The sequence below is a fragment of the Amphiprion ocellaris genome, chromosome 22 (assembly GCF_022539595.1).
Source record: "Amphiprion ocellaris isolate individual 3 ecotype Okinawa chromosome 22, ASM2253959v1, whole genome shotgun sequence".
Classification (NCBI taxonomy): domain Eukaryota; kingdom Metazoa; phylum Chordata; class Actinopteri; family Pomacentridae; genus Amphiprion; species Amphiprion ocellaris.
The window spans coordinates 17,776,356-17,801,079 of NC_072787.1; the positions used below are offsets into that span (position 1 = coordinate 17,776,356).

The following is a 24,724-nucleotide window of genomic DNA, read 5'->3' on the forward strand; positions in this document are numbered from 1 at the left end:
CCCACGATATTCCACGCAGAGAAACTCGATTAGAAGTGGTACAGAGTTTCTTGAACACAAATTAGATTTGAATTATGGATTAATCACGCTGGCAGGAGGAGAAGAATGAAGGAGCAGGAGGAGGAGGAGGAGGTGATGCCACGGGAGTTCCATAGGTGGTGGCATGGAAGTATCATCCATCACAAAGCAGCAGGACCCGCGTCTCCTCAAGCAACCTCTGATCACAGCAGAGTGCGACTAATTAGAGACGGGGACTGTTTCTGAGCAGCACGAACACCGTGTTAGGATGGAGACATCGTCCTCAAACGCACCGCATGCCTTGGAAATAAAGCTTTCCCTTTAAAAAAAACAAAAAAAACAAGATTACGCACACGAGTCTCCCACATGCCCATAAAAAACGCAGCGTTTATCATTTGCCTGGACTCTGTTTCCCCCTCCGGAGCGCTGTGTGGTTCATTCCAGCGTCTCTGTATCCTCAGTGCGAGGTGTGTTTCTGCTGCCAGCCACACTGAGCTCAATCACCGCGCTGACAGAGCTGCAAACAAGTGAGATTTCCGAGGCGAGGTTAAGACCGAGCAGAGATCTACTGGTTCAGGATCCGCTTTAGGCTTAACTGTTAATGGGGTGAGTTGTTGTTTTCCAGGTGAAAATGCTTTGGAATCGAAGAGAAACATCGTTGTTTTTTTTTTTCTTTCTCTGTTTTCCAGACAAAGTGATGTTGTGTTTGAGCTGATGTGTAACAAGTGTCTTGGTTAATTATCATCTTTAGCTGAGACTTGTGCAGATAAGAAGCCTCAGGGGACAGCAGAGCTCCATGGGGACTATTCTGGAAAGTAACACCTCGTAGAAACTGTGATTTTTTTTTTATTCATTTAATCACTCTTGCATGCAGAGTTTTGTTTCTCAACTCAGCTATCAGACCATGCTTTCAATATTTTGCTCAGAAACATTGCATTGGTCTGCTCTAAGTGAGGCTGCTAAAGTGTTTACCTCCTAATTTAAAGGTTTGCTTTATGATATCACCCAAGTCAGAGGACTCTTATGCAAACCTTCCTTCCTGCAAATGCTAACTCTTCTCTGGGAAAAGTGTGCAACAAAAGAGCATGCAACAGTTTCCGAGTCTTTACACAAAGACAATGTCACTCACACTCTTGCAGTTTTAATCACAAGGCTGTGACAGTGTGTTTGCACACAAAAATGAAATGAGACTGAGATGTCAAAGTACTTCTTTGTCTGGAAACTTGGAAATTGTTGTTTATAAGAAGGCTGATTGCACAGAAAGAGGATAAAAATTTGAAATTTTAAACAGACATTTTAAAAAGGAGGTATTCACAGCAAATTACTCTTTAAGACATTAGGATCTTTGTGGGCAGAAAGCAAACTTATCTTTAAAAAGCTTTCAAGTTTGTAGCAATTAATGAAACTGAATTGTAATTTGTGCAGCATCTGGAGCAGCGTGGTTCTCCTGCTGCTTGTGGAAGCTCAGAGAGGATTTTTAGTTTCTGATGAATTTGCTCATTTTCAAATGATAATGAAATATATGTGCTCCGGACGTATCTCCCTTCTGCAGCTCTGCCTGGATCATTAAAATTCTTCACTGTCATTTTCACCTCTCTCCTCCTGCTGAAAAAGTAAAAGTGCACGGATCTTCTGTTAAATAATGAGATGTTAATCATGCTCCGTTCCTGTTTAATTTCTCACTGTTAACTGAAATTCCCAGGAGGAGATCTCCAGCAAATATGCAAGGTGAACCAGATGGCAACTTGAGAGTATGGAGACGTTGACCGACCTGAACTGACATTTATACTGACGCAGCTGTCGAATAACATTGAAAAATATGAGCTATATGTATTCAGGTGTTGTCCTTTGACATCAGTAAATTTGAAACCTGCCTGTCAGGGTCTCCAGCTTCAGTCCAATGCCATGTGAATATACATTTGCATGTGTTTTTTCCTGTCTTTCATAGGAGTGACTGACAGCTGTCTTTTCAGACACCTGGCCTGCGATGTCAGCAGGGAAATTGCAGGCCTGCTTTGCTGAATGCCGCATGTTTGATTGCCTCTTCCCTTCATAACGGTTGTCCAATTTCATGGCTATTAGGCTTGTTAATAGAAGCGGGGAGAAGAGAGAGCACAGAGCCTATTGGTGTGTGCTTGGTTGGAACCTTTGATTAAAGGCCGTGGATTGTGATGCTAAGAGACACTGTCACATGTCACTTACATGTAGCAGCTAAAGGAGACATGGCTCATGTGGTTACTGAGGGAACCCAACAAGGAAAACGATCTGGCTCAGTCCCCTCACATGTAGAAACATAAATGAATAAAGCATTTCACCCTAGTAGTTCCGTATTGTATTTTAGTTTTCTTTTAGTGTTGATTTTCCTGCAGAAGGATCAACACGTCCTTGATATTCTGATTGATTTATTCATCCTATTAATTCTTCAGTAATATAGCCCAAAGTAATGTTGTCAGAGGCCAAACAAGCACGAGAATATGATCCTATTGATTAAATCCTGCGATTTAAATCAAACTCAATTAGGGCCAATTATTTGCAGGAGCATTATATGCATTAGTTGCACTCATTATGAACACTTTGCCTTTAGACATGAAAAATAACCTGAGCACATCCTCCAGATCTTCACAATGTCGACAGAGGACACATTCAAAATGAATGATTATATTTAATATTTAAAATTACCGGTAGGAAAACTGCACTTTTAAGATTCCGGAGTGGTAGACATCAGGTTAAGGCTAAGAAACTGTGATCAAGATTTTTTTTTTTTTTAAAGCCTGGGAGGACTGTTAGAAGCAAGAGGAGGTCACAGGAAGACAGGAGGAGGCATTTCAACTGTGCAAGTATAAATAAGAAGTAACAATTAATGATTAAAATGAACATGTGACACCAGGTCCATTTGAATATGACTTTATTGCAGCTCCCAGTGATGCTGAAAAATGAGTCAAATGTGTCTTAATTATCATAACAATTTATTCTGGAGAAAAATTATGGATTTCTATTGTTAGTTGTTTGGCATATTTTTCATTAAAGTTTTTAATTAATGTAGTTGGCAAAATCACATAATTGATTGTTTAATTATTCTGCTTGTACCGAAGTTGGGCTCTTTGTTTCAACTGTTGCAAGTTGCACGGAGCAATATTAGACTTTACAGAAATTCTGCTGTCAGACTGCAGAAGTGGTTGGTGATCTGAGATTCATTGTTTCTGCTCTGTTGAACATTGTGGAGCGCAGACTTTGCAGCTTGCTGAGCCTCTCCTGTGAATGTATTGATAGAGCTGGCATGTCAAATCTTTTCTTTTGTGAGCTCAAAATGGAGACAGTCTTATGTTAATACAGAGAATCTCTCAAACAGACACCCTTAGACGAAGCAAAAAAAACCCAAAAAACACGCGCCTCTCTGCAACCACTTAAAACATATAACTGCACAATGCCTGACAGAGGGATCTCTCTATTGGATACGAAAATTAGATATTCCCAAATGAGTCTACAGCAAGACTCCACTTAAAACTGTTCACTTTGCAACCAAGTCCTGACTTTGATGCAAATCAAAGGACAGCAGTGGGATGATGAAACTGAATATTTATGGTCTTTTCCTGAACCAGAGATGTCCCCGAGTACTTTTGAGCCTTTTAACGGCAGATGAAATTGCACTTGAAAGTTGTAGGCAGGTTGCTTGACAACTGAAATGAGAAACTCAAGTACTTTTTTACTATTGTGAGCAAATCACTAAACTCCCTCTCTTGACAATGACACAGTGCTGCAGTGGATTCACACACTGGCACACAAAACCAGCAGTGAAAGACACATTTTTTTTTTTTTAATTTGTGTTGCATCTTTAAACTTAAGCACATGTTGTTGAGACTTACACACAACGATGGCATTAAATCAGTGAGTCCTTCTTCTCTCTCCCTCCTGCAGAATGTATCAGCTGTCTGCAGAAACTGAGTGTGAATCCTCTTGGCCCTTTGCTGCAGGGCCGTGAGCAGCAACCATGACGTACCCAAACGCCAGCTCACTGACAGCCAACTTCAGTGGTGCGTCGGAGGACCATGACTCCGGGGGGAACATCTACCGGCCCTTCTCTGTTTTCAGCGTGCTCACTCTCACGTTGCTGGCAATGCTGGTGGTGGCCACGTTTGTGTGGAACCTGCTGGTGCTGGTGACCATCCTCCGGGTGAGGACGTTCCACCGGGTGCCCCACAACCTGGTGGCTTCCATGGCCATCTCAGACGTGATGGTGGCCGCTCTGGTGATGCCGCTCAGCCTGGTGCACGAGCTGAACAACAGGCTGTGGAAGCTGGGCCGAGTGCTGTGCCAGGTGTGGATCTCCTTCGACGTGCTCTGCTGCACGGCCAGCATCTGGAACGTGACGGCCATCGCTCTGGACCGCTATTGGTCCATCACCAGGCACCTGGAGTACACACTCAAGACGCGCAAAAAGATCTCCAACGTGATGATCGCTCTCACGTGGCTGCTGTCCTCCATCATCTCCTTGTCGCCGCTCTTCGGCTGGGGGGAGACGTACTCAGAGGGGATGAAGTGCCAGGTGAGCCAGGAGCTGTCCTACACCATCTTCTCCACCTTTGGCGCCTTTTACCTCCCGCTTTGCGTCGTCCTCTTTGTTTATTGGAAGATCTACAAGGCGGCCAAGTTTCGGATTGGCTCCCGCAAGACGAACACAATCACACCCATGGCTGAGGTGATTATTCATTTTCCATTTTCATCCCTCCTTTTTTTTTTCTTAAAACAGCTCGACATCCTCAGTATCATTACTCTCGCTTAGGTACAACACAGGATGAATACATCCCTGGCTAATGCCTCCGACCCACAACTCTGGATTGCCGTGCAATTATCTATTATTTTGACTGATGAGCTATTCAAGAGTAATCAGGGAAACATAAGTATCTGATGTATGAGCAGAAGGACAAATAATTGAAGTCATCCTGCTCATCACCAGCAGCTTGTTAATGTGTGTAGGCAGAAGGTAGAAGGCTATAAATACCACCTCCCGCATCTTTAATGGGCAACTGCACCTTCCTGCCTTTGGTTTTCCTCTAATCAGCAGACACAAAGGTCTAGATCTATTCTGCGAGCATTAGCGAAACATTTAATCAGAGGAGCTTTCCCTGTGAAAATTGTGTCGCACACACTTTTCATCTACACTGATAAAGATTGTGCTACTTTTTTGGGCATTTTTGAAAATAAACCTTTTTCTTTCACCCGTGAATAGCTGTTTATTCAGTCTAATGATGCAGAGAACTTAGCAGACATCCACAGTGAGGCCATTTGTCTCATTTACTGTATGTAATGTGTGTAATTTCCCCCACATCCTCAAAATACCCTTCTTCTTATGCAAGTGTGACATCAATAGGTCCAAAATTGGAAGCTCGTGGTCAAGGAGGACCGATCGCGGAATAAATTAGCCCTTTCTGTTGTTGCTTTGATAGACGTTTATGTCAAGTCTCATTACGCCGGCAATCATTCTTGTAGCTATAGCAATTATACAGAATGTGTTTCATTGGAGATTCTGCTTTACACACACACAGTTGATAGTTGTTTTCTGCTTGTCTCATTACCCAGTCAAAGTTTGCCCTCATCATTTGCAAGCGTACACGGAGCCCTGCAAAGTGACTGCACAGAGCTCTGATGCGAGCGGCGGCATCAACATCTAAGATAATAAACCTCCTGCACTCGTCCGTCAAAAACACCCACTCTAAGACAATAAGCCACACACACAAGCCCATGGCACCAGAAATAAAGTGTATTGATAGGTATGATGCACAGCTTCCTGACCTAGTTGCACAAATAGCTCTCTCCCAAAAGTCAGAAAGTAGTTTGGTAGTTGCAGGAGTTGGTTCATTTCACTGCAGATATGCAAAGTGACCGATGCCAGCGATATATTTTGGATTCCGTACAATTTTTAAAAACAATCTTGCTCCCAGATATTAAAAATACCCCCAGCACATCTAAAGCTCACTAATAAATATCTTGCTTGTTTGTTCGTATACAAACGCTTCGTGCCGTCTGACCAAATTTGACCGCTGAATTGATTTTGCAGTATTTGTTCATTTATCCGGGACATAAAATCTAGCAGCTGTACAAACAACCCAACACAACTCTGATTTTTTTTGTTATTTCACTCAAGTCTTTTCCCTTTTCCTTTTGTCTCTATCTGCTCATGGAGAAGATTCATAAAACCCTGGAATAAGTGCTACTTTCTCGCTCAGGTTGAAACATTTACAGCTCGTGCACACACATCTTCACATCCATTTGGGCTGAATTGAAGTCTCTTCTGATAATCTCACAGCGATGACTCAAAGAAGTCACCGTTCCTGACTGCTGTCTGGCAAAAAGTACTCTCAGGACCCAAGTGCTGACAAAAAAAAACATAACTTTTCCTTTAATATTTTGGTTTGAATACTAATGAAACAACACCGTAGAGATATTGAGCCTGGTCTTACTCAGGGCCCCTCGGTGTCACATTTGGACACACTAGGTCCCCTTTAGCACCATTTGTTAACACAGAAATAGATGCCATGAGAGTGTAGCTACACAGTCTTTGCTGGTGTTGTCATTGTCGCTGTTTTTTCAAGAGGCTAACAAGAAGTTTACCTTGTAAAATGTGCTGAATGACGTGAAAACATGTAATTTAACCCAAATCCTGATAATTACCTGACTGTGACGGTGTTTTGGTGTGAAAGTTAACCACACAGCGAGTGAAAAACAAAGAAAAAATGATAAATGAGTTAGTCTTGTAACACACACACTACATCCACCCTTCTAGCTTCCTCATGAGACCCTTTTAAACTGGAAAAAAAAACTCCTATACATCTGTTGGCAACAAATATTGACACTGACAGCGGCTCAGGCTCCAGAGGACACCTTGTGCACTTCTCTGCAAGCAGCTTAGACAAAAACGGCTGTATTTGATGTCCTGGGAATGAGAATGGGTTTGGCATAATAAGCAGTGGACTTGGGACAAAGCCATGATAGCCGTTTGCCACTGCTCAAAATCAGTAATGCTGAGCTAAGCTAATCAAATCCTGGCTAAAACTGAGCATAGTCCTTCCCTAATACTGATCCAAGTAGTTTTAGTTGCCTTAACACAGCCGAGACTCACGGACGAAGGGGACATTTAACACTCAACTTAAGACACATCATTAAATCAATGATATATAAAGCAGAGCCTGCAGTTAAGAGCACATTTTGGCTACTGCTCTGTCTACTATATAATGTTCTTAAACCATCCCTCCAATTTCAGACCTCCTCCAAACAGCAGTATGCTTTTAACTTCTGGCCTCTGCTGCAAATGGATATGCTTCTTCTGTCTTATCAGTTATGGGCCCCTGCTGACCTGTATTGATTCAGCTGAATTTGTTCCAGAGTATAAAAGTTTCTCCATCCGAGTGCAGTTTCTTGTTTAAATGTTGAACAGCGCAGGATGTTAGCCTGCGCGCTTTTACTTCTGACACATTTAGAGGGATGGTTTGTCCTTATAAAAGCTGTGACCTGGATGACTTCTCCGGATGAACAAAAAAAACAGAAAAGAAAAGTCAGCCTTGAGCTGTGCTAGGCAACAAGTAAGAGAAAGTCAGCAGATAAATGTTGACATTTTCGTTTTCCTTTTCCCGGGCTGTGCAATATCCTTGCGAAATGGCACAAAATGGGCTGCTGGAAAATGCAGATTAAGAGTGAGTGTGTGTGTGTGTGTGTTTGTGTGTGTGTATGAAATGAAAGAATAAGCTCTGGCTTGTTGATCCACCTGTTGTTCAGTTGAGCAGCCCCAAAATTTTCACTTCAGTAATTGCTCCTCTTTGGCCCATAATGTTCAGGATACTTCTTTCTCATTCTCTAGCTTACCAGGTTTGTCTGATTGATTAACCAGTCAATAAACTGATTCATTCTGTGATCGGCTGCCTCCCAGGTGAAGGAGGAGACGCAGCAGCCCCAGATGGTGTTTACCGTGCGACACGCCACCGTGACCTTCCAGACGGACGGGGACACGTGGCGCGAGCAGAAGGAGAAGAAGGCGGCGCTCATGGTGGGCATTCTGATCGGCGTCTTTGTACTTTGCTGGATCCCCTTCTTCATCACCGAGCTCATCGTCCCGCTGTGCTCCTGCGACATCCCGCCCATCTGGAAGAGCATCTTCCTGTGGCTGGGCTACTCCAACTCCTTCTTTAACCCACTCATATACACCGCCTTTAATAAGAACTACAACAACGCCCTGAGGAACCTCTTCTCCAGGCAGCGCTGAGCTACTCCACATCCTCGGCGGTCACAATACACCAGCATGCACTCCACAGTGTTACTCCTGCAGGCAGAAATCGGACTAATCTGAGTCCATCACTCCATCATCCTCCAGGGGGATGATAACCAGAAGCTGTTAAATGTTGTGTTTTGTTTGTTGAAGAAGTGACCTCACAGCTGGACTGAGATGGATGTCTGAGCTACTGTATCCATAAAACAGGACAATAAATTGGCGGATACAGTGCAGTCGTCATGTTGGTTTTCCTCTCTGTAATTTCAGGCGTATTAAGGGGAAAAGGCGTGTTAACTCCCTCATAAACACTTTCATTATCGTTGTGTGCGAAGAATCAAAGTGGCGCTGAAAGAAATTTTCAAGGAAAATCTGTCAGAGCTGAACAAAATGAACCTCATAAATAATAGAAGCCAACTGTGGAATCTGTGCCAAAAAAGAGACATCAAAACGCTCATCGTACATAATGTTTCAAGCAAAAAAAAAAAGGAAAAATTGATCTGATTATAGAAAAGTTGGATTGTAGGAACCGAAAGCCCTCCAGTAAAGTGATAAAATGTTCCAAGACCTCAACCTTAAAGCTATTTGCTCACAAACTCCCTGGTATCACATGCAATTTATTCCAACATGTTTCTAGATGAAAGTGCAGGCTGTCCTCTGGTGCTGACTACACTAATGCTGCTTGCACATACATCTACACACTCTCATGCCTTTTGAGAGCAGGAAAATAGCAGAACAAGTCATTATTTTCTTTGAATCATTGAGTAAATGTTTTGTTGAGTTGCAAATGATCACATCGCACTCACAGTTCCAGTGACTATCAGATACAGAAGATGTGGTGTAAAACTATTCAAAACATTAGCACAACAACAGATTCTGCAGCCTTAGAAGTCAGAGGGAATTCAATTGGGAAATAAAAAAAACATGAAAAAAGATCAAGTCCTGAGATGATGCATGTTTTAAAGTATAATTCGTGGCATCATACTGTAGTAGGGGGGTTATATGAACAAAGAAAAAAGATCATATCAATGAATACAAATATTCAGAATCAAAAAAAGTCATTTCCAGTTGTGGATCTTATTTTGTATGAGTCCCCTGTTTTCCTGCACAAAATGCCACTTGCTACCTAAAGTGTTCGTCACTGTAGATTCAGTGAGTGAACTTTATTTTGTGTGTCTGTCATGTACTGTAATGTGAGGAATCAAGCATGATATTGATTCCCTGCAAATCGCTGTGCTACTTGTAAGTATGCTCCAACTGGAGAGCAACGTCCAAATTCCGTCTTCATTAAATGTTGTTTTTTGTCTTTTTTTTTTCCTGATGGAAGACGATACAGTAAATTGTTCAAACTATCTAATGTTGCCGTCTTGTGAAAGCTGTGTATCTCCTTATTTGTTGAATTCTTCAAATAAACTCGACTGTTAAATCATCCTATTCTTGAGGTATATACAGTAAAGCATTTAAAAAGAGTCTTAAATCACTCTATAAGGGCCTGAGCTAAACATGAATGTGCTAACAGTGACAATGCTAATATTTTAAGAAGGGTCCAGCTGCACTCCTCGCTCCTGAGGCCCCTAATTCTGTGAGTCAATAGGGTTCAAGCAGGATGACTGGTCTTCTGATTGTGGTGCATGAAATAATCCACATATACGTTGACGTTTTTGTAAACCGCAAAAATCTGCTTCTGATAAAATCTGAGTCAAAAAATATTTTTGATGCACAACTACTTGAGCAGGATAAGTGGTCTAAGGTTGCATGATGTAGCCTACATAGACGTTTTTGATCTCAGCAAATCACCAAAATCTGTTTCTGATCAAATTTGAGGAAAAACTAGTGATAATATCTGCATGAAAGAGGTCTGAGGAGGAAGGTCTTAGGTGGTTCAGGTGGACCCTCTTGGACATTTTGCAGTGTTGGCATTGTAAGATATTAGCACATGCTGGTGTGCTAATGTTCACTAATGAGCACTAAGAAGAAAGTAGCTCACAGCTGATTCTTATGGGAATGTCATTCATGTGGTCATGTACAAAAATCTAATCTTGACGTCATGACAAAAGCAAAAAAAAAAGTATTACAAATGTGTGAATTTGTTAAGTTGTAGAGATACATCATGTTCACATTGCACTGTATTACTTCAAGGTTGTCAAGGACAATAATATTCTACAAGAAATGATCTTGTTTTCTACATAGCGTTTTTTAGACCACTTGTAAGACAATTCTACAGTCTCTTTCTGACCTCAGCCTTTTACCTTGATTTGTACTTTATTATCCAGTTCAACATATCAAAAGTAAGACAGATGAATATATGTGAAGAAAATCAGCCCACCAGTTTCCCTGGTGGTTCTCAATGATAACAATATACTGTGGTAAATAAAGAAATGCATGCAAAGACAAAAACTATGGTCATTATTATTACATTCTTTCTGGTATGGTATAATAAATGATGGTACTTGAGCCGATAGAATTCTTAGGCTTCTTCTACTTAAATAACTTCTTACTGCTCCTGAAATTCGCAGAGGGCAGTAAATTATTCACCCTTCACGCCTCTTAGTTCCTGTGTGTTGATCCAATTTGGGAAATGCAAAATGTTGCAGGAGCGTGTTGTTCAGAATCTTTCCCTGTTTGCATTTTTCTAATTCATGGGAGGTAAACACTGTACACAGCTACCTCAATTAGAAGATGATAAAATTAACAATAATCAAACATTTAATTTGTGTTGCAGAGCTTCAAACTTAAAACTTTGATAGGAAAGTTCATGAAGGAAACATCTGTACAGGTTGAGCTGCAGGCCTTGCTGCTAGTTATCTGCGTTTGCCAAATGCCTGCTGAGAATAATACATAAAAAAAGGATGACAGGTAGAAAGAATTTAGTGTTTTAGCTTTGGTACGAATTCATTTTTATGATGATCATTGCTCACCCACTGGAGGTCATTTTCTAAACATGCACTGGCATGTCCTATGTATACACGGTGCCACTGCCAGCATGCACATTTCAGAGCCAGGACTGAGTCTGCTGCTGCTGCTGCTGTTCAAGGGAGCCCATCCATCCACGTTTTCAGGGAAGACAGCGTGCATGAAAATGTGGCTTGGCTAAACTGACTTAGGATTAGAACCAGATGCCTCTGGCATAGCAGACCTGAGCTTTAGCTGCAGAATTCTACAGAAATAGATGCAACCCAGCGCCTCCTGACACACGAGCAGGGATAGCATATACCGTCTGATCACGCTAAAGGAAAAATGTGACAGCGTTTGGAATGTGTGACCAAATAGAGACACTTGTGAAGACATTTTATTAAATATGATGATTGTAAATAACACCTATGTGCATATGTGCAATATTTTTGTAGGTTTTTTTTCAGAATTTCTGATTGCATTCATGTCTGCATGTCTACTTCTAATATATAGGTTTACCTAGATACCCTTGTTTGCCAATATGAGCCTGTGGTGAGAGTAAAGCAGGTTTTAGGTGATAGGTGACATGTATGTGTTGGAGAATTGTGGCTTAGAGCGACTAGACAGCACCAGATGTCCTGCGTTGCCTCGTCTCCCTTATCTTGACAACAAAGTGAGCTCAGTCCCCTCCTGTCTGCGGCGACGCCGTGATTCCGCTGTGTTGTTGTTCCACTTGTTATTCTGCAATAGCTCAGTTTTATCCAAACAGAAACAGCACAGCAGGACCGTGGAGAAGAGGATCCTACTGAGCGCATGTATGAGGGATCTGAATGAGAGCCTCGCACTCACTTTCTCACCTTCTACTCCAATCTTTGCTGGCTTTTAATTCAGGTTCTTGGGGCAAAACAGAGGTGACTGTAGGAGAATAAAAAATTGGAAATTCTAAAATACCCCAGAGGAGATGCAAGCCGATAAATCTTTCTTTGCCTCGAGACAGAATTGGAATGGACAGTGCTTACTGGATTTATTTAATTTTAAGTTTATTCTTTCATATTTCAGTGCTTGAACTCTGCCCATGTGCTGAGATGAACCAAACAGTAGAAATTTATTGAAGATATATAGCTTCTATCTGTCTTTCTCTTTTAAAGTATGAAAGCTATCCAAGAAAGACTGTGCAGTATCAAAATAGTGCAATAATATGCATTAATATGCAAATTTTATTAAATTAACTTCAGTCTTAGAAGATTAAAGGAACATTTTATAAAAGAAAACCTGATGAAGAAAGCAGTAAAATCAACTAAATATTAAATAAATAAACAAAGAAATGTACAACAATAGCCCATTTACACATTTACACCTGATATTAACAGATAGTCTGTATCCAGGTGACTTATTTGGATAATGAATGTGTGACATGCAACAAAGGTCCAGCAGACTGAGAAATAAAACTATAGATATTGTATGCTAATTCCTCTCTGGATCATAAATATATGTTCAAAACTTCATGGCATTCTATCTCATATATATTTAAATAATTTAGGTCAACAGTACAGCAAAGAGGCAATATTTCTGCAAAACAAGAATAAAATGTAGCCATAATTTTAAATGCACCACGATAAAACTCTTGTCTTGTATTTTGCATTAGCCTGCTCACAGTAGGTTAATGTAAAATACTGCTTTAATGAAGTTTCCTTTTAGTCCCACAGTGAAAAGATTCAAAACCTTTAGAGGAAAAGCTGTCGAATGTTTTTAAAGCATCAAGTCATCAGTCTTTTGTTGGAAATTGTAAACAAAAGTAATGTAATCTCGGCTGTGTCTCTGAACATTGATCCATTGCTTTTGTTCGCAATTTTTTTTTGTGCTTGCTCTCTTCTGACCCCTGCACTCATTCACTGTAATAACTCGCTCTGCCAGGCCATGAATAGTTACTACAATGTATGTGGGAAGCATCTCAAACAGATCCAGCAGATGCTGCTGTACCACCGATGAATTACGATAAGCCTATGACATTTTAAGTGGAAGCGCTCTGGAGTACCTCTAAAGCTTTGCTAAACTGCAGTGCATCCTCTTGTGATAACAATTGTCCCACGGTATGTGTCAATTTCAGAAATTCTCTCATAACATCCCATCCATGCAACCTTTACTGGGCTGCAGAGGAAAGAAAGCACAAAAAAGTGAAAAAACCTGCGCTATCTTTTGTGTTGTCCGGCTGTCTGCATTTCAATTTTACACCCCACTGGGCTTGGTTAAACCAATGCAGACATGGAGAGAGAGCAGAGAGACCTTTGAGAGAAAAACAGAAAGAAAGGGAAGGCATTTCACAGATTGAGGAGTCTAAATGCTGTTACAAGAGGGCTGGCTTCCCAGTGAGATTAGGCAGGTGGCGTCGCAGTTTTTTGAGACTGCTGGGAATCATAAGAAACTAATTCAAGTGGTTATTGCTCTGAGTGGGTAAATAGTAGAATGTGGGAAATCTCAGTGTGTGTCCATCAGGGAGATAGACTCAGACATACATGTGCATTCAAACAAAGATATTATAGAGAATCCCAAAAATCAAACAGTTTTGGTATTCAGGCATGCAGGAGGAGAGTCAAAGCAGAAACAGGTGATTCCCCGGCTCTTCCACGCTCCATCAGTACAGAAACCAACAACACCCTCATGCTCCGTTGCTATGGCATCAAGACAGTGAAAGAAAGCTCGGTACAGATCTGTGAAGATTCTCAGTCATCTAGGTCATATAGAGCTAAGTCCAAAAAAAGCCACATGGACACTTTAAGAACGTCCTGAAAGATTTTCAACAAGTACAGATGAGGAGGAATAGAAATACTCTGCTGAAACTTCAAGACTTGTGCATACTTCAGCATTTGTTTTGAGCGGTCTACTCAGGTTTACGTCAGAGCTGAAATGCTTGGCGCAGTTTCTACACAAGAGTCCAGCAAAACGGCACTCGTCTCAGCACAGGCGCCATTCTAAAACTAGAATCGCTAGACGAGGTGACGTCACTCTTGGCACAAGTGTGTGGCACTTTGCTAAGGAACAGAACATCAGTCGTCCTGGTCTCCACCTCAATCAGCCCGCAGGATGTTTGCAGGCACCACTTTGATGTCTGATCATGCGCACGTCAGCGCTGTTTTATCATTATCATTATACGCAGCCATCGTGTGAGCTTCTGGTTTGAATTCCCTTGAAGAAATATTACAATATGAATGAGATCTATTGCGCGGGGAGAGAATGTGCTTGATTACCCTGCCTGATGAAGAGAACAAGGGTGAAAACAGCGTGACCATGAGATTCAGTGGTTTTCTTGTGCCACGCTCAGGATTTGATAGAGAAAATCCTCCCGAGTGTGTTGGCTAACAAGGATTTAGGGCTGCCTTGGAAACCATGTTGACCCAACCTCAGCTGCTGGAACAAGAGCCTGCATTACAGCTCATATGCTACCACCACAACAAGTCCCGGAGGGGAAAAACAGCCTTTGTTTTGCATTCCATTGTTCAAATGCATTCAAATTCAGGAGATGCTCGAGGTACACTTGCACACACTAAACCAAACTGCGTGGCCCTAAATGCCCCATTACTTCTTTTTCAGACGCTGAAAACATGACTTCTCAGGTCTTTTCCCAAGATGAGCATCACTGAAAAACTGCAAGATTTTTTTTTTTCTAGCTTGTTGCTATGGTATTTTGCAGAAGGGATACATCTGTAGAGGCTTATTATGCAAGCTGCATTAACGTCAGTAAATCCTGGTTTGGGATTTTTTTTTTTTTTTTTTTTTTAAATCTAAATGTTCATCCCACCTCTGACTTTGGCACATTTTCTTTTCAGTCAGATAGTCAGTTTCATCTCCAGTTCACATGTCTGTGGCCACATTCGAGCTGAAAGTACCCACAAGATGCAGGAAGCATTTCTGTGTCTCAGTGTAGCATTTTCATTAGGGACTTTAACAAACTGTGCATTGCTGAAATGCCTGCAGTGGTAACCTTTATTGGACAGCTTATTGCCAGTTACTTTCCACTTGTGCTGTGGCTGTTTTGGAGAGATTCAAATGGCTCAAGGAAATGTTGAATTTGCATATCAGCACTGTCTGGTAAGAAGCACATAACAGCTAAGTTGTGAGATCACATTTAGATGGATGACTGTTTTGCAAACATTTAATAGAATCTATAAATCATGGAATTGTACAAGTGAATCAGGATTTTTCAACAAAAAATACTAAAATCTGATCATACTAAACATGTGTGCATCACCCTTATTGATTTATTGATCTAAATGCGGCAATGGTTCAGATGCCTAAACAGCAAGAACATCTCATTTTGATACTGGAAAAATACAGAACAGTTATTTGGATTGGAAATACTTGATTGCTGGCAAACTGTACCGCAGTTTGTATTTAGTACCATTGTCTAGCCTTGCCTTGGGTTTTTTATAGCCACAGTTGGTCCACGCCAGCTCCACTCCACACAGCCCACTTCTCACTTAAAAATGTGCTCTTGGACTGCAGCACTTTGCAACACGCTCTCTTTGTCAGACCAGGAAGGCTCAATATCACCTAAATCCCAGCCAAGGTAAGCGCCGAGCTTCAAATGAATCGCACGTTCTCCACTGGAAGCTTCCAAGTTGTGCACTTTTTGGTAGTGTTTTAACATTCTGCATAAAAGGTTTGATCCGTTTAAACCCAGAGGGCTCGAAATTTGAATTAACTGTTTTAAAAACTGAATAAAAAGCGAGATAACTAAAGAGAAAATGAGTTAGTGAATGACTCCCCAAGGAGCCACAATCAAGGAAAGAGTATTATCATGTTCTATAGCGGGGAGGGTGCTGCTGGCAGCTGGCCAGTCAACATAAATCTCTCTGTATCTGCTCACACATGGCTCTATTGTTTCAGCAGTTTCTAAACGCAGCCTGCAGTGTTCATTAGAATATCGATTATTCAATTAGGCAGGTAGCAACGTGCTGAGTGTGCAGAATCAAGAGGAGCGAGCTGTCCCATTAGCTAGAGCATGTCGACTGTTCATTGAAGGGAGTTTTGTGTAGGCGGCTGCAGCTCTGATCAGCGGGAATAGTATCAAAATAAAAGCAGGTGGGATTGTACAGAGGATGTAAAGAGGAACGCGTACTGTGAAGCTACTAACACGTGTTGGAAAATGAACAGCTGTAATAGAAAATGTGCCACGAGCAGCAACTAATCTGTCAGTTATCGCCTCATACTGCCTTCATAATTGTTACTGGACACATTGATTGATAAAGTAATTTAGTAATTGATGAGCTTTGAAGTAAACACACAATGGATTAATAAGGTAAAAATTTGAAATCCCAGTTAAACTTCCCCAGCTGATAGCTTACATGAAGAGGATTCTCTTTCCATCACAAGTTTTCTCAAATGTTATGCTCTAAATGCTAATGAGCAATTATCTAATTCAATGTGTGCTAACCTGCATATGTTTCCAGATGAGAATTCTGAACATCAAATGAAGCCGGATTCAAAAAATTTAGTTTCATTTATTAATATAGAGCGTCAAAAGTGTTAAAGGAGACTTTAGATATCTCTTCAGAATCCCTAAAATGCTGTCAACAGCCATAAAAGCATCAATTTTCACCATGTTTTTGGGAATATAATGTTTCATCAATCAGGCTATACATGATACATGAACAAACCTCTCTTTCAAAACCTTCGGAATATAGATTGGAATAAAATTGGAAAGTTAGCAGTATGTTAGTGTTACTGAAGGGGATATTTTTGTCGGAGAAGAAACTAAATTTGAGAAAACTGCTGTTGAATACATGTATCATAATTGACATCTAATGATGCAAATAGATAAAAGCGTAGTGAAGTGAACACATAAATGTCCAGTTTGGACGTTTTCTGTCAGATTTTCAGAAAAAAAACACATAGTATGGAGCCAAAATAGCTCAAAATTGACTAAAAAAAGATTATTTGTTGCTAGTGTCTTGGCTTAAACAACACAAAACATGATACGTCTTTTTAAGCAAACACACACTATGTTACAAATACAAAATGAGGCACTAAACCTGCAATTCAGAGGGATTTGCTTTTTTTCTTTTTCGTTTTAATCTCACTATCCTCACAAAGCCCTGTTCACACATCTTCCAAATCTAAATGAACTGTTTTGCTCTTCAGTGTAAACATAAATGTTGCTAACATGATCAAACAAGCCAAGGACACAACATTAAATGAGACAGCTTTGGAATTATCATCATACATTTCTTTGAGCAGAAGCAAATCACCTTCACCTTTCACCTTCAAGCCTCTGCACTAAGCTAAGACCTTCTGAATCACTGTGCCCACTGAACACAACACAAGTTCTCAGTCTCTTTGCTCTATTTCTTGATTCATCCTTGAAATTTACTTGCAAAGTGTATTTCTCACAGCAATTCATACAAACAGCACCGGACATGGATTACCTGTAGAAGCACGTGACTTGCTCAAAATTCTGAATTTATCATTATTCAAAAGTTACAGGCCACCTATAGTGAGAATCACGTTTTTTTTACTTTGTTAACATGTTGCTTTTTTCTAATAACCGTGAAGACATATCATGAACAAAATAAGCATCCAGCACCACAGCTGAGTATTTCTTACATGAAACTACACTTTATACAATACAAACCTAAGGCACCAATCCTGTGAATTTGTAGGGTGGGCCATTCTTAATCATTATTCTAAATCAGGGTCTTCAAAGCTTCCTATTGTGTAGTTTTACAGTGTTTTAGTGGAGTGAGCTGGTGCGCTCCAGCTGCAGCAAATGGGGAAGGGTCAATAGAAATGAAGGCAAGGACTTATTAGATCTGTACATTTCAGAGGAAGCAACAGTGCATAGTTACATCTCAGCCATTATAAAGTAGAAAGAAATTATTTTCATGGGAACAAAAAACTTCGAAATATGTAATTTTGATGAACACATGTTCTTGATATTTCTGTAGATGAGCATGTGTCTTGAGAATGATGAGCCCTTTTGTCAATGCTTACAAGAAATATGGTCAGACTGCTGTGTCATGTTGTCAATATTTCACTAAGTATTTTCTAATGTACACTATGGCTCAGATTTTGATGGCAGTGATTGAAAACGCCCAGAGCTGCTCTTTCTCTGCACAGCATATATCAATTTCAGCAGCACACAGTTCCACACAGAAGGAGATCGATTGCAAGAGACAGGGCAGGTTTCGCATTTGCACCTTTTCTGTTTGTACTGTAATTTGTTGACAGACAATGTCACTGTGATACAGAAACAGAAAAGACAAGACTGTTATACAGCACTGGACAACAAAAGGAGAGGAAAAAAAAACTACATCACAGCCTGCAGACGCTGGATAACAAATTCCAAAAGATTCTTTCCAGGCTGCTTTTGAAGGGACGGTATCCATTGTGATGTGGATGAGAATCTGCCCAGCAGACAGGAACATCAGGAGATGAATAAAAACGCTGGAATACACCAGGCAGGAACGTATGTACAGCTCTGCTTAAGGGGTGTTTCCTGTCTGTACAATTTTTTTCCTTTGTGCTGAGCATCAGCTAAACATCTCATAGAAATGTGCTCAATGCATTGTGACAACTGGTTCGATCATTGTTCATGTAACAACTCATGCAGTGAACTAATGTCTAGATGTTTTGGCGGGTGAGACTATTCAACAGGAAATCAGTGTAATGTAGTTTAATCAGTGCTGACATAAGCGACTGATAACGTAGGGAACGGCACACACTAGACAAAATCATTTATGCCAAAGCATTTTCAAAAAGGAGTTTTAATGATTTCTGTCTGCCACAAGTGATTAGATTGAACAAGTGGTTTTGATGGTTTCACATCTGATTTGAGAAATGTCTCCAAGCAACAGTAGAAAATTATAATAGACACCACTCACATCACTCAAGACATGAAGAAAATCCAGAATTTGACAGATCTGCAGCTGCTAAACCATGATGGTTTCGGGGAGGAGTTTGGGAAAACCCTACCAGTATGACAGAGTGGGTTTCCAGTTTCAAATTGCCATGGAGTGTTTAAATGAGGACCCAAGTGCAGGCAGTTTTTAAGAAGACAAAAGCTACTTACAAAGGCGGCGAGCAAACACAGGATGGCAGGCGATGGCAGCAAGCAGGAGCTGGCTGAAATTAAAAAAAAAAAAAAAAAAAATCCAAACTAAAAGTCTAAGTGAGTATCCAAAGCAGCTAATTCAGAGAAAACTGAAAAGCAAAACAAAAACCAGAAGCAGATGAGGAGAATCACATTAGTGGACATGATTTGGGCAAACAGAAGAACCTGACTCAAGACTGTTTATACACAAAGAAGTAACCACAGGTGAGTCAGGAGACACAGGTGAGACCAATCAGGGTGATCTTCAAGGAGGGAAATGGAAACAAAGGGGAGGAAGTAAGACAGCAAGGACAGGGAATGTCAAAATAAAACAGGAAGTAAGCAGAACAAAACTCAAGACTATGATGCAAAGAGCTCCAAAGTCCATATTACACTCTAAAAAGAAATGTTCAAACAAAAAAGTGTTTCAGCTGTATCAGTCTTTTAGAGTTGTGTCAATTTCAAATGAAATTAAAGCTGCAAGCAGCGTTGGACGGGTCCTCGCATCCTTGCCGGTCGGCGAATCCACGCACGTCCACCAGGTGGCGCTGCGACCGAGAGTGCATGTCGGCCTATGGATGTGATCAAGACTGGACTCTGATCACACCTATAAAGTTTGAGGCAGATTGGAGCATGTTTAGGGCAGTTACACAGCAGTTGATGTTTCATGGCGAAGTATCAAAATTCGGGAGGCCACCATGGCCACGCCCTCAGACTTTTGCAGAGCATTTTGATAACTTTTGATCACCCATGCCTGGAGTACATCCTGGCCGAATTTCAGCTCTCTCGGTGTTACCCTATGTGAGTTTATAGCTTTTGAAAATGTACAAAAATGACCCAAAATCGTCAAAAAGAATGACATATAATTCAAAATGGCCGACTTCCTGTTGGGTTTTGGCCATGGGTGTCAATTACATTTTTGTGTCTTGACGAGTTACATAAGCCTAGCAAGTTTCATGATTCTAGGTCATACGTAGTGGCCGTAGTAACCGTTTGAAATTTTCCAGGTGGCGCTATGGAGCCATTTTACCACACACATGTGCAGTTTCCCTAAAATATCAAATGGGTTGCCGGTCCAGATATGTGTGGTAATTTTGGCGAGCATTTGAGCATTTTTAACCTGTCAAAATGTTCTTTGTTTATTATGGCAACGATACGTTGCCACGGCAACAGCGTTTTATGAATCGTCAAAATCTTCACACTGTGGCATCGTCAAGGTGTAACCACTCACCTGACCAATTTTCTGAATGATATGACAAAGTTTCTGGCAATGGCACGTGCAAATGTAATGACAATTTCTTCCTGTTGCCAATAGGTGGCGCTATGAGTATTTCTAAATTTATGAATGTGGATGTGTTCAGAACCGGACTGGTGTCCATCACATCAAGTTTGGTCCGGAATGGATCATTTCCAGCTGAGATATTAATAATTCAATTTTCATGGCGAGAAATCGAAATTCGCGGCGCCGCCACAGACACGCCCTTTGATGACGAGCCACCATTTTCTCTGGGAATCATCATCAATGTGTTCAGGCTTATGTCACCACATTTGAAGTGATTCTGGTCAACGTGCTAAGAATAGTACATCAAAATGTAAAAAAATGTCTATTTCTTGCTACCACAAGGTGGCGCCCGGGCTGGACTGGGATCAAAATATGGACCTGGCATTTTTGGTCATGGTGGCCCACCATGATTATTTATACAATATGCCAAGCCATACGACATACCAGAGGATATATGTGCACATTGTATTGTTTCAAAAAAAAAAAAAATGCAGCAGCCTACGTGGAAGAGAGTAACCATGTAAAAAAAAAAAAAAAAAGATACACTCTGTCACTTCTCACAGGGACTTTATTTAAAATTTTATTACAAACTGTCAAAATTAGCAACTTGAATTTAAAGTGGAGCTCTTCACCAAAATGGAATCTTAAAGTATGAAGAGAGAGATTGAGAGAGAGAAAGATAGAGAGAGAGATGCATAGATGATCAAGAAAAGAAAAAGAGCTGGAATCAGTTAAGGTATAGTTTTAAAGCTAATGTGACCTCGTCGATCTGTCCCTGCTGTGTCACGTCTCTCCCTCCGTCCTCCTCCTCCTTCTCCTCCTACTCCTTTTCCTCCGACTCCCCCTGAACTTCGGCTTCTTTTTCTATCATGGCAGCAGCAGTCGCTGCCGCAGGTGAAGTAGTGGAAGCAACGGCAAACATGTCACTTATTTAGCAGCATTTTGCTGCATCGACTTGCAGGCTTTTAAGCATTTATTCGCGCAATTTTTCAGCGCCCCCCTTTCGTTTGGGCCGTTTCTCCATGTTTGCTGCTCTCCACTTCCGGCCAACTCAAACGGCAAAATTTGATGACTTTGGTCAAGAGGCTGGGGAGGGGCGGGCCGAGGAGGGCTGAGAGATTTCATTGGATTAGTCCAATGTCCTTCAAGAAAATCAACCAATGGGCCGTCGCGATCCACAAAAAGGATTTATATTTATATATGATGGTTAAATTATGACACCCCCTGTGCCGGCCCAAAAATGTGCTTCGGCCCACCGGGCATCGCCCGGTACGCCAGATGGCCAATCCACCCCTGGTTGGGGTTAAAATGTTGTCAGAAGAAGAAGAATCAAGAAAGAAACGACATAACAAAATGCCATTAAATCAAAGGGAAAAATTTGAGACAAGAAAACATTTATAAAGTAGGAAAATATAAAAGTCGGAGTAATTTAAGAAGTTTATTTATTAAGTAAAGATGTAACTTTGTAAATAAGTGTTCTAGTCTATTTCACTTATTTGATCGATAGGTGTAGTGAGAGACAGGCAGATAACGGGGTAGAAATAAGAATGAGGGCAAGTCATACAGCACGGGGTTGCGAACGGGAATCGAACCCGGCCCTCAGCGTTGGGGACCTAGTACATGCGAGAGTGACTTAACACGTTGAGCTATATGGACACACATGTTATGAGCTTTTAAACGTGTATTCATCCAATAGAAAGTCTAGGGGTAGGGTTAGGGTTACAGAGGAAGGTCCTGACAGTAGCAATGTAGCAAAAATGGATATTAAATTTTACATATTTTCATAATTTAATATTAAGTCAAACTAGCCAAAAAATTCTTAAAATGAATGTGGGGTTTTCCCGGTGGATTTTGGCCGTGCTTGATATAGACCGGCCAAAAACCAACGGGAAAACCGGGGATTAATTTCTCTTAATATTCGGCTGCTTCGTTTGGACATTAAAAATAAAATTGTATATTTATTTTTTAACCCTATTTTTGTTATACAACTGTAAGGACCCGCCTTCATAACCCTAACCCTACCCCTAGACATTCTATTGCATTTATACATGTTTTAAAGCACATCGCATATGTATCCATATAGCTCTACGGGTTAAGCCGCTGACATATGTACGAGGTCTCCGCTGCTGACGCCCGGGTTCGATTCCCGCTCGTAATCCCGTGCTGTATGATTTGCCCTTATTCTTATTTCTACCCCGTTGTCTAGCTGTCTCTCACTACGTCTATACTAACAAAAAGTGAAAGACACTACTACACTTATTTAAATAGTTAAATGTTTATTTACTAAATAACATCTTAAAGATAATAACACTTTTACTAGGAATTAAACACAATTTACTATGAAAACTTTAAATATACAATTACACATTAAAATATACTACAAGTTCTTACAATTACAAACTACAACAGTTTATCTACACATTTAATATTTAAAATAATATTTTTACTCATCACATCCAATAATACTTTTCACTCAACAATTACACATTAAAAAGACAAAACAGTTGTACATCTAATCTAATATTATAAAATCATGAAGAATGACAAAAGACCAAAACTAAACTTTTAAGATTAATCTAAAAACAGACAAAAAATTGGAAAAACACCAGTGACACTTTTGAATATCTAATTACACAGAAGACACAATAACAAAATCCAAAAAAACAAATAAATTTACATATCTTACAACGTTTTCTATTCTGAAACAAAAACATCTAGTTGTTTCTTCAAACACTTCCTCTTTCAATGTTCTGGGTTGCACTATGAATTGATTTACTAATAACACCTCCTGACAAAAACTGTCGAGTCAAAACTCAAGTTAAAAATTAAAGCTGCAAGCAACGTTGGACGGGTCATCGCATCCTTGCTGGTCAGCGAATCCGCGCACGTCCACCAGGTGGCGCTGCGACCGAGAATGCATGTCGGCCTATGGATGTGATCAAGACTGGACTCTGATCACACGTGTAAAGTTTGAGGCAGATTGGAGCATGTTTAGGGCAGTTACACAGCAGTTGATGTTTCATGGCGAAGCATCAAAATTCACGAGGCCGCCATGGCCACGCCCTCAGACTTAAGGTGAGCATTTTGATAACTTTTGATCACCCATGCCTGGACTACATGCTGGCCAAATTTCAGCTCTCTCGGTGTTACCCTGTTTGAGTTTATAGCTTTTGAAAATGTACAAAAATGACCCAAAATCGTCAAAACGTATGACATATAATTCAAAATGGCCGACTTCCTGTTGGGTTTTGGTCATGGGTGTCAACTACATTTTTGTGTGTCTTGATGAGTTACATATGCCTACCAAGTTTCGTAAATTTAGGTAACACGTACTGGCCGTAGTAATTGTTTGAAATTTTCCAGGTGGCGCTATGGAGCCATTTTGCCACACACATGTGCAGTTTCCCTTAAATATGAAATGGGTTGCCGGTCCAGATATGTGTGGTAATTTTGGCGAGCATTTGAGCATTTTTAACCTGTCAAAAAGTACTTTGTTTATTACAGCAACGATGCGTTGCCACGGCAACACTGTTTTATGAATCGTCAAAATCTTCACACTGTGGCATCATTTAGGCATAACCAGTCAGCTGACCAATTTTCAAGATGATATGACAAAGTTTCCGGCAATGGTAGGTGCAAATGTAATGACAATTACTTCCTGTTGCCAATAGATGGCGCTATGAGTATTTCCACATTTATGAGTGTGGATGTGTTCAGACCTGGACTGGTGTCCACCATATCAAGTTTGGTCCAGATTGGACCCTGTCCAGCTGAGATATTAATACTTCAATTTTCATGGCGAGAAATCGAAATACGCGGTGCCGCCACAGACACGCCCTTTGGTGACGAGCCACCATTTTCTCTGTGAATCATCATCAATGTGTTCTGGCTTATGTCACCGAATTTGAGGTGAATCTGATCAACGTGCTAAGAATAGTACATCAAAGTGTGAAAAATGTCAACTTCCTGTTACCACAAGGTGGCGCTATGACTGTGAAGGTATATAACCGCATGGATATTGTCAGGGCTGGACATTGATCACACATGTAAAATTTCAGGCAGATTGGAGCATGTACAGCTGAGTTAGACACCACTTCCTGTTTCATGGCGAAGAATCCATTTTTTTGGGAGTGGCCATGGCCACGCCCTTTGAAATGAGATGAACATTTTGATAACTTTTCATCAGGTC

The 24,724-nt window shown here is 40.7% G+C and overlaps 1 protein-coding gene across 1 annotated transcript; it reads left to right on the forward strand.

Annotated features, from left to right (window-relative positions):
• The first annotated feature begins 214 nt into the window (after positions 1–214).
• On the forward strand, positions 215–9,706 carry htr5ab (5-hydroxytryptamine (serotonin) receptor 5A, genome duplicate b). Its single transcript, XM_035955581.2, has 3 exons — positions 215–624; positions 3,934–4,714; positions 7,940–9,706. The coding sequence occupies exons 2-3, from the start codon at positions 4,007–4,009 to the stop codon at positions 8,270–8,272; spliced, it is 1,041 nt and encodes a 346-aa protein (XP_035811474.1). The 5' UTR covers positions 215–624; positions 3,934–4,006; the 3' UTR covers positions 8,273–9,706.
• Positions 9,707–24,724: the final 15,018 nt, after the last annotated feature.